This window comes from Cyprinodon tularosa, unplaced genomic scaffold (genome assembly GCF_016077235.1).
Source record: "Cyprinodon tularosa strain WSP-4 unplaced genomic scaffold, ASM1607723v1 ctg181, whole genome shotgun sequence".
NCBI lineage: Eukaryota > Metazoa > Chordata > Actinopteri > Cyprinodontiformes > Cyprinodontidae > Cyprinodon > Cyprinodon tularosa.
Window position 1 is genome coordinate 947,140 of NW_024038614.1, and position 10,847 is coordinate 957,986.

General features: G+C 37.7%; 1 protein-coding gene across 1 annotated transcript; it reads right to left on the bottom strand.

Moving 5' to 3' along the window:
• Positions 1-483: 483 nt before the first annotated feature.
• On the bottom strand, positions 484-3,750 carry LOC119781672. Its single transcript, XM_038282224.1, has 4 exons — positions 3,009-3,750; positions 2,702-2,752; positions 1,000-1,112; positions 484-927 (listed from the first exon to the last, which is right to left on the bottom strand). Exons 1-3 carry the CDS (start codon positions 3,748-3,750, stop codon positions 1,066-1,068), a joined length of 840 nt encoding a protein of 279 aa, XP_038138152.1. The 3' UTR covers positions 484-927; positions 1,000-1,065.
• Between the last annotated feature and the right edge of the window lie 7,097 nt (positions 3,751-10,847).

Consider the following 10,847-nt stretch of genomic DNA (forward strand, 5'->3'; position numbering starts at 1 on the left):
TACGGTAAAAAACTGGCAGCTGAGTTGCCAGAAGTTTACCGTCTTTATACGGTAAACTTCTGGCAACCAAAACTGCCAGTTTACCGTATTTTAGAAATACGGTAAAAAACTGGCAGTTTTGGTTGCCAGAAGTTTACCGTATTTCTAAAATACGGTAAAATTCTGGCAACCACAGCTGCCAGTTTTTTACCGTATTTGCTAAATGCAGGATTTTACCGTATTTTTAATATACGGTAAAATTCTGGCAACCACAGCTGCCAGTTTTTTACCGTATTTGCTAAATGCAGGATTTTACCGTATTTTTAATATACGGTAAAATACCGTACTTCCTAAAATATTTTAAAAAAAATAAAATGTGGTTTTGCCGTAGTAAATACGGTCATGCTGACTGAGGCATAATATCTCCATGAGTGAAAAACACATCCAGACTGGATGATATATTGACATTTTATTGTAAACCCTCCCCCCCAAAAAACACTTATGGTAAATTACTGGTCTCTGTTCCTACCAGAATTTTACCATACAAATTATAGTACAACACACAAGGAAGTGTAACTTGTCAAGCATTTCTATACAGAAAGTTATAAAGAAAATAATTTCTAATTAAACAAAAATACAGATTACGAGTAATCCACTTAAAGAAACAATTTCTATTTAAAAAGTCAAGTTAAAAAAAGAACTGATTCTATTTTCTGTCCAGTTTCCTCACAGTATTACTGAGATCTGGAAAACAGAAACAAAACAAACAGTATGTGTCCACATAAGAGATAACATATTGTAGAAGACAAAATGGTGATAAAAGGATTCTTGTTCTGGGTTGAGAGTCACAAGTCGCTGAGATCAGACGTTGCTCAGGATGGTTGTAGTCTTCCCAGTCACAGGTTGAAATTGAGACTCGCATGTTGTCAATCGGGTGTTTCCTCTCTGCTGGAAAACAAAAAGAAAAAGTTAGAAAGATGCACTACATGAACATCTTATTCGCTTAAATGTTTGTTTCACCTTTGTTGACTTGCATATGGACACAGGTACTTCAACCAGGTGGTGCGATCATTTCTGACTGAAAATTCAGTAGTTAAACCTTTGTTTGTTGTCAACAGGTGTGATCCTCTGGTCTGCAACCAGACAAAATACACAAACAAAAAACAAATAAAAACAAATATAACTGTTTTAGGCAATTTATGAAATAGATACTCACCATTTATCTGAGTCTCATGAAGGCCAATAGGTTGTCTTCAACCATTTATGTAAGTTACATTTCCTGCAAGCTAGCAGAAACAAAGCTGTAAATGTGAACACTTTTCATACAGGCAAACAAATTGACACAGCTGAGACAATTTATGCTAGGTTAGTTTTTCTCAGTCACTTTTGGTGCATTTCTCAAGTCATTGTTGGCATTTACAAAACAGTAAGCGCATTTCTCAAAACAATTTGTAGAAACAGGAAAAATAGCATTTGTTTGCTTTCAAAATCCTTAGTTCAGCTCTTAAAATTCTGTCTGTTAACATATCAGTGACTCAAAATAATAAGTTATAGTCTCTCTATGTACAGATAAGACAGTCAAATTGATTAGTCATGAGAAGAGACTACAAAAGGATCATTTACGCCAGTGTTTCTCAACCCTGCTCCTCACCACCCCCTGCTCTGCATGTTTTAGATGTGCCTCTACTCCAGAACAGCTGATTCAAATGATTGGATGACAATCAAGTACTGCAGAAGCTTGTTAATCATCCAGAGATACAATTCAGGTGTGTGGCAGAAGGGAAATACCTAAGCCTGCAGGACAGGGTGACGCTGAAGACCAGGATTGAGAAACACTGATTTACGCTTTTGCTATAATTTATTCATGGACCATGCCTTGGTGATTCAGAAAGAAAAAGACAGAAATGCAGAGAACAAAAAAAGTAGAAAAGGAGCCACAGGACAATCTCCTCAAGGAAAACTGTACAGTGCTGTAGAAATTACATTACATTACATTTTAATTTCCATAGTCACTTTGTTCCTTAACTCCACTGAGGATCTTTTTTCCTCAGTGGGGTTAAGGAATGAACAGTAGGGTGGGAGGACCTCCATCAGCGTCATGTTGTGGGTCTCAGCCATGTCCTGATGTTGGACTGATGGAAACTGGCAGATGTCCTCAGCCTCTTCTGACTCTTCTTCTGCTTTCCTCCCAACTATTTCCTCCTCAGCCTCACTCCTCTTCTTCTCTCTGGCTGTTCACTCTGTCCAGATACTTGTTCATCAGTTCTCAGACATGTAACATTGTGTTGTGTTCTGACTATATAGAGCATAATGTTGCCAACTGATGGTTCACAAGATGCACCTCCAATCTGTTTCAGAAAACTGGTTGATCGTTGGTTGAGCTAATGGTTCATACACTGACCTGTTAGAGAAACTCAGGACTCACTTGGGAGCAATTTACCAATTCAGGACAGATTTAGAAAATAATAGAATATAAATTAATTAATATATGATTCACATTATGACAACTTTAAGACTTATGCATGTTAAGACTTACACAATGAACTGATGCTATTTTGGAAGTTGAGAATTCAACACAGACACGTTGTTGTCCTGTTGTCCTCATTTTCTGTATACACCCTTTATCCTCCGGGTCAAAATGACCCGTCTTCACTAAACCCCCTATATAAGCAGCTTAATTGAATTTTAAACACCAAATTCTATCTTGTATATTGTCACTCACCACAAAATGTGTGAATACTTGAGTTTTCCCTCTCCACTTGAATTTCTATAGCTTAAGAAAAAAAATGTGCAAAATGAGTTTCGAATGCATTTTTATACATCACAGTGACTAATTTTCTTTTACTTTTCTCCAGTGAACAAGAGGATGTACAATACAAAAATATGAAAAATAACATAACCCATTCAACTAATTGGCACATGTAGGGCAGTATGCAAGTGCACAGTCTTTGCAGATATATTTCTTACACCTGCAGCACACAGTATGTGTTTTACAGTCTGAGGGCAGAACTGACATCTCTTCCTCTTACTTGGCTTAGCTGGGGAAGTGGCTGTGGTAGATGGATCCTCAGGTTGATCAGGAGCTGCTGCACTCTGAATAGCTTTCACAACTGCTGCTGAGGCTTCTGTGCGGGGGACATGCTTCCTTCTTTCAATGAGTGGAGTTACAAGTGCCTTTCCTAGCTGCTCCAGGAACACCCTCCTCTTGTTGTGCTTATGAGACATCCAGGTTGGGTTGATCTCTATCCAAATCACAAAGGCATTGTAGGAGGACACATCAATGATGTTGTGGAAGATGACCAGGGGCCAGCGGGCAGTCATTCTTCTGCAGCTATATGCTCCAATCGCCTTATCTAGGTTGTCCACACCTCCTTTGTTTCGGTTGAATTCCAGGATAATGATTGGCTTCCTGTCCTCACGGTCACTAGTGTCGCCGTCTTTGTGCAGTGTGCTCAGAAGAACTACATTCTTGTTTTTCTTTGGGAGGTAGGAAACTAGAGTGGTGGTGGGTGTGAAGGCAAACTTTGAGGAGAAGACCTCTCTCTCCTTTGACCCAAGCAGTGCAGGTGGGAGCTCAGGCTTGTTCTTTCGAACTGTACCAACCATGGTGATCTTCCTCTTCAGGAGCTGCTGTCCGAGTTCATAAGAGTTGAAGAAATTGTCACATGTCACATTGTGACCCCTCAGTCCCTCTGTCACATCAAGCACAACTCGCAACCCCTGGTTCTTCTCTGGGCATCCACTGGTTGACTTCCCAGTATAGACTTGCATTTTTCAAGCATAGCTTGATTCGGAAGCCACCCATGACTTGATCCCATATTTTGCTGGCTTGCTGGGCATATACTGCTGGAAAGGACAACAACCTTTGGACAAAAGACATTAGCATCAGTGATTAGTATCAGTGTCACAGAAAACAGTCAAAGAAATCAATAGTGAAAATCACTTTTATTACAAATATGAAAACAGATTACCTCTAAATGGAACCAGTTGCTCATCCACTGTTACATCAGGCTCTGGATTGTAGAGGTAGGGTAACCGCTCCACCCACTTGTCCCATACCTCTCTTATGGCTGCAAGTTTGTCTGTCATACATCTTGCTGGTCTTGATTCACGGTCATCAAATCGCATCAGTCTTGAGTAGGTGTGAAAGAGTTTGAGTGGCATTGTGGCTCGGAAAATTGGCCTTCCACTCTCTGCTTACTTCTGCTACTGATTGATCTGAGACACAACTAAAACTTTGTAACATTTTATGGTTTGTAAATAACTCTGTGACCTTGATTTCAACTCCATTTGCCTCACGGGTCATTTTGACCTGAAGACCATCTTTGTACCTTTTTTTGTACAGCTTACATGGAAATGAGACTAAAAGCAACACTGAACTTTTTCTATTGTCTGGGCCAATCTAGGAAAAGTCTTAAAATCTCAAGTTAAAAAAATTACATTTAGGGGATTTTGGGGGGGGGGGGGGGGGGGGGGTTAACACAGTGGCGGGTCATTTTGACCCGAGGACAACAGGAGGGTTAACATATTTTGATCAAGACGATAAAAGCAAATTACAATTATAAAAGCATAGAAGTGTACATAACCAGCTACATGATGTACAAAAGCAAAACTTGCAAAACTAATTTTTTGATGTGCAGAAGTGACACAGTAATTTGAAGATTGAACAGGTAGTTTTAGGAATTTCAATTCTGTTCTGAGAGATGCACCCAAACTGAGAAAAGCTGTAAAATATTAATATTTAAATTCTCTTATTTTAAAATCCTTCAACTGTCATGGACCCAGTGACTTTAGTGCAAGTATTTTGGGGGTGAGAGTCAAGACGTCAAAGGAAAATATTAAATAATATCTCTGATGCCAAGCTTTATACTTCTAAGTATTACCAAAGTATTGAAACAAAAGCTAACATGTTCTTCAGAGATTTAACTTGCATGCATGAACATTTCACACTCAAAGTAATTCAAATTAATTATTGAACCAAACTTGGAAAAAGTTGCTTCTGCCATTAACAATAACTTTAAGCACATGTAGTCTAAAGTAGACCAGAAATATAATCTATGCAGCCGTTCCTACAGAAACATTAATGGAAGTGTTGCATCTGTGAAGATTAAATGTTCCGTATAGTAAAAATATATAGCTGCAGTGCATATACATAAACAGCATGGCTCAGAAACTACACATTTCTTTGTCAGTTGGTTAAAGTTAGCTAACTTCAGTTAAAACCGTGAAAGGGACTCACCTGTGATGTGTTGCCCTTCTCCTCCTGAACGTGCAAAAATAGCAGAAATTTGATTTCAAAGACAGTAGCAGCATCTTGACAAGGACCAGGCCTACTGGGCTCTCAGCACCCTAGTTAGCAACCTTAGTTAGCACAGTGACTTTACTGTGTTGAGTTCAGGACACCACTACAGGAACAGAGTTAAAATAATCTTGCTGCTGATGCTGAAGGATCAAGCAGCAATGCAAACTAGATAATTATTTGTTTACATGACAAATAACAGTCTCCATTTACTGGAAACCCTGCTATTTATCACAATAACAAAATGAAAAACTCTCTAGACAAGGGGTCCCCAAACTACAGCCTGTGTCATTTGGTCTGGCAATGCTGGATCCGGCCTGCCTCCTCATACCAGAGAGCATTCAGTGTATTTTTTTCATATATTGTATTTTCTGGTTTGTGGATTTTTCCTTCAACCACCAGGGGGCTCTTGAGCAGATGTTAAACTAACTTTCCCTCAAATATATACTAGTCAGTCCCAGTCACCGTTTCACTCACGGTTTTTTCCATTTCCATTCTGGGTAAAAATCTATCTAAAAGCGACCGCGAATGTGTCGTAGTCAGCAATACCCCCCCCACCCCCCCCCCCCCCCCCCCCCCCCCCCCCCCCCGACAATACGTTTCTAAGGTGTCTTTCTCCAAAAACTAAGACCGGCCCCCAAGCAGAGAAAGGAACAGCTATGTGGCCCTCGCAGGAAAAAGTTTGGGGACCCCTGCTCTAGACTATTCTCTACTAATAGCACAATATTTAAAACCAAGTGTGGGATTTGTGAAACTTCAATGATGGGTGACTTTACAACTTGTATGATTTTGGATAACACTAGAATTGTTCTTTATTGAAGTTTCACAAATCAGATAAAGGTTTTACAAACCCCACACTTGGTTTTAAATATTCTGATATGAGTTGAGAATAATCTAGTCCAGATTTGAAGAGTCTAGGTGTTGTAGTTTTTTAGCTAGAGTAAATTAAAGATGCTGATTGTAGTGAAAAATTAGGTGGAATTGCCCTTTAGCCATTTCCCAAATTGGAAGCAGCAATTGGAAACCAACTTCAGCTTCATTCAAGCAAGAGGGGCTAACATACAGTTCTCTTAATGTTAATGATCAAATACTCTCATAAGTAATGGTGGCGTTGGCTGTAGGAGTTTGCTTTGCAATCGGTGGATCGCCAGATCGATGCCTGGTCTACTGCTGAGATTTCAGTTTGGTGTATTAAAGGCATTATTAAAAAAGAAACCAGAATATCACACCAGCATTCTGTTCTTTGTAAAAAATTCTTTTGCAGTCTTGTTTACGCTTTTACATTGTAGATCTAAACATCAGCAAAATTTGTAATTTTGGCTGATTGCTACTGTTAAGTTTAGGGTAATTAACTGCTGGCAATATTACAATTTTTTAAGAACTTTACAATTACTTATATTTTTACACTATATTTCTGTATTTTCTACATTCGTGACTGTCACAATTATTTAGGATATATATTTATTCAGTTATGATAATGCCATGTATTTTCTACGGCAGTATAATGCTGTGAATATTCTGGTCAGTAACTGCTGGCATTTTACCATTTCTTACCGTAAATTTACTGACTTTCTTTGCAGTTTCGACTTACGGTAGTTCCATGTAATTCTACGGTAATGCAACGTTTTTGGGTACGACGGTCAAAAACTGTTGGTCTTTTACCATTTCTTACCGTAAATTTACTGACTTTCTTTGCAGTTTCGACTTACGGTAGTTCCATGTAATTTCTACGGTAATGCAACGTTTTTGGGTACGACGGTCAAAAACTGTTGGTCTTTTACCATTTCTTACCGTAAATTTACTGACTTTCTTTGCAGTTTCGACTTACGGTAGTTCCATGTAATTTCTACGGTAATGCAATGTTTTTGGATACGACGGTCAAAAACTGTTGGTCTTTTACCATTTCTTACCGTAAATTTACTGACTTTCTTTGCAGTTTCGACTTACGGTAGTTCCATGTAATTCTACGGTAATGCAACGTTTTTGGGTACGACGGTCAAAAACTGTTGGTCTTTTACCATTTCTTACCGTAAATTTACTGACTTTCTTTGCAGTTTCGACTTACGGTAGTTCCATGTAATTTCTACGGTAATGCAATGTTTTTGGGTACGACGGTCAAAAACTGTTGGTCTTTTACCTTTTTTTACCGTAAATTTACTGACTTTTTTTACAGTGTACAATTTTTCAGCTGAGCTGAATATAAAAATAATTTCTGTAGTTGTAAAAAGGTTATTTCTTTTTGGAGTTTTAGTCTCAGGTGTTAGAGCAAATTTATGTTTTTTACTGCTTTAAAATGTTTTTCACTCTTCTGTCATCTTGGTGTACAGCCTAGTTAAAACGAATTGACATGGAATACAGCAAATTTATAAGGAAAATAGAAATGGAAAACATATATATTGTAGAACTCTCCCATTTCTCAACAGATATCTTAAGGCCCTATTTCTTATTTTTAAAATGCATTGGAAACTCAGTCATTGTTAAAAATTAGAAATGCTTTAAATGTGGTTGAGTCTTAAAAAACTGTTTGGATTAGTAACAAAATATCTTAACTGCAAAGATGCTGAGTTAAACTTTATGTATTGTTACTTAGCAGTTTTATAGCTTTTTAAAAAAAAAATGTTAAGTTTGTTAACATCCAATTAGCTTTTTTTCTATAGAGAATAATTCTTAGGGCCATACGTTTTAATCCGTATACAGTTTTTCTCCATTTCCGATGTATGCTCCTCCACTTTAATGGCACCCTCAGTAAATGTGTGTGAATGCATAAAATAAGTTCTTCCTTCATAGTATTATCATCATTTCAAGCTAAGATATGTACAGCCTTTGTTTCGAGAAGATTTATGTTTTTAGGGAGACAAAATTCCTTGTTAGAAAATAACTTCTTTAAAGAAAAAACACTCTTAGCCCATTTATCGACCTTCATTTAGGAAATTTCACCTGTTTAGAAAGATGAGTCGTTGCTAACAGTGAGAGGGATGCTTAAAGGAGATGTGACAGGAGAAACCTGGAATTTTACTTGCAACCTTGCTATTGCAACTGAGTCCAAGTCGACACAGAGGCAACCCACACCTGCTTTACTTAAATAGTTTACTTTCTCTTCTTTTCCACTTTAAAGACTGGCTAAGAGAAAAAGCCTTTTATACATTAGGGAAAAAGGACCAATGTAATTATTTAAAAGTTGACAAACACTCGGTTCCTGTTCCATCTACATATCACTCTATGAAAATAAAGTTTTACACCTTATGTAATTCTAACTGTAATACACTGTACCATCAACACCTGAAAAAAAAAGGTTATTAAGATCTTCTATTTTTTTAAGCTATGTGTTCTTGTTGGTTTTAAATCACATTTATCCCATTACATAAAAGGCTTTTAATATTCAGATAAATTATATTTAAAACACAACTTTTTCTGGCCCTAAACATCAATATTTTTCACCAAATCAAATGTTCACAGTTTGATCCTGTTATAGTTTACAGAAAAAAACCTAAGTTTACTGTATTACAGTTGCTTCTTCAAACCTCAATCAGACGAATCATCCTCCAGGCAGAGGCCAGGGGAAGTATTTATATTTGTCCTGAGTGAACAATGTGGGATTTATCCATTGTCATGGAAACGCTGATAAATCTACCGGTAAGTGTGAGCACACGAGTTGCATGTAGGTCACGCTCCTCTGGACTGCTTTTTATTTAGATGTTTTCACCTTTTTTCAACTCGGTGGCTTAAATAAAGCAACCATTTCACTGAGGTTTTTATCCACAGCATCACACATGAAGGTAAAAATTACCATCTCTGAGATCCTGTCAGATGCAGAGTAAACACAACAGAAGAGGAAGGTTTTGGAAACAGACTGTACCAGGCAGCCTCTGCACTGGTTGCAGTAATTGATCTCTGCTTGACTAAATGGGCCACTTATTTTTACAGCTTGAACAGGTGCACCTGCGTACTGGTGTCTTTACATCAGCCGCTGATCTGTCATGAGGACCTGGTTTGCAGTTCATTTCGACTCAGAAGCCCTGCAGGTGCTCAGAAGACAAACACACACTTGCTCTGTCCCGCATGTAGGAATGCAGAAACAAGCAGAACAAATTCATATGTGGTGGGATGGTTTCCAGTCTATTCAGCATATGGTGCAACACTAATTTATTTACTAAGGTCTGACAGGAATGTATGTAATCTAATATAAATCTATCTATACAGCTGCATTGTACAGAACTGATTTAATTATAGATTTCTGCTTGTCTTGTAAAGTGCCTGGTGATGACATTTTTTGTGACTTTGTGGCATATAAATAGACAAAAATGAATTTAAATAAAATTCTAAGACAAAAAAAGGTACAATTACCTTGTTTCTCTGAAGAAAATCAGTTTCATTTAATTTTTTATGGGTGACCATGCAAAACAATGTTATAGGGGTGTTTATCTCACTTTTTGATACTTTGTAAATAAATGTGCGTATTTAACTTAATGATTTACAATTATTGATCGACGGACTTGTTGAGAAGAATCAATCGGATTTAGCGGGACATTTTTTGGAGAAGAAATAATTGCAAGAGAAAAAATACAGACTGCAAACATCCGTTGTTCAGTTTCCATTAACTGCAATATTTTGTTAGGAGGGTTTAATGTGTTTGACCAAAACAAAGTAGCACATAACTTAGAGGTGGATGGGGAAATATATATTTATATTCTGTTCTGCTCAGCTCAGCCATTAATTTTCTTGCTGTTAGGGTAATAATTTTATCTTCTAATTGTTTCTCATATTTACAAAATTGCTTGGAATAGAATTAACTTTTTCCCATTAACTTTGGCCAGCTTCCCTGTCCCAACCAAAAACAAGCATGCCAACTCCATAATGCTGCCACCACCGTGTTATGGTGGAGATGGTGTGTTGAGGTGTGTTTTAATACTTTCTAAGCATCTCTCTGCTCATGCCTTTAGCTGGCACTGTTTCCATACATACTCTATATGGATTTATCCTCCACCTGTTGAAAACTTTCAATCGTTTAATGGATCTGATGTGCAACTACAGAAATTCAGGTTTGTTTGCCTTTTATTTAGTAAAAAAAAACTGCTTGAAAAGTGTAGAAATGACGTTTGCCCGGTTTCAGATTTTATGCACTGAATCACAGCAGGTCACCTTTCTGCTGGCAGGTGCAAAAGCGCAGGGCATCCATACAGAAGAGTTTTAAGAGTAGGTACGCTCTCAGAGTGTCAGCCCACAGTGGGGGTCTCAGAGAAAGGAGGGTGAGTGTTGGGTTTTAATGAGGTGCGATGTTCCTCTAAAGCAACACGACTCCAAGGAACTCTCTGAACAGCCTCTGACGCAGGGTTAAGAAGATTCAATGAAATTATATCTGCTGCATTTATCTCCCAGTGTATCACAACGATATAGAGGAGTATTAGAGAAGTAACCTACAAGTGCTAAATCAAAGTTGTATAGACATATACATTAGAAATTGTTTTTATTAAGATACTAATCTTTTGAAAAAAGATGAACATAAGTGATCCCTTAATATCATGAAGCATCAGTGGGACAGCAGGTATTCCTTGAGGCCACACAACAAGCT

What these genes read in the sequence shown, in the direction of transcription:
- LOC119781672 (XM_038282224.1), bottom strand. Translation starts at nt 3,750, where the DNA reads ATGCAAGTCTATACTGGGAAGTCAACCAGTGGATGCCCAGAGAAGAAC. An exon ending in CACTTCCCCAGCTAAGCCAA is followed by an intron (nt 2,753 to 3,008) that starts GTAAGAGGAAGA and finishes TTTTTTCTTAAG; the next exon opens with CTATAGAAATTCAAGTGGAG. An exon ending in AAGTATTCACACATTTTGTG is followed by an intron (nt 1,113 to 2,701) that starts GTGAGTGACAAT and finishes GTCTGGTTGCAG; the next exon opens with ACCAGAGGATCACACCTGTT.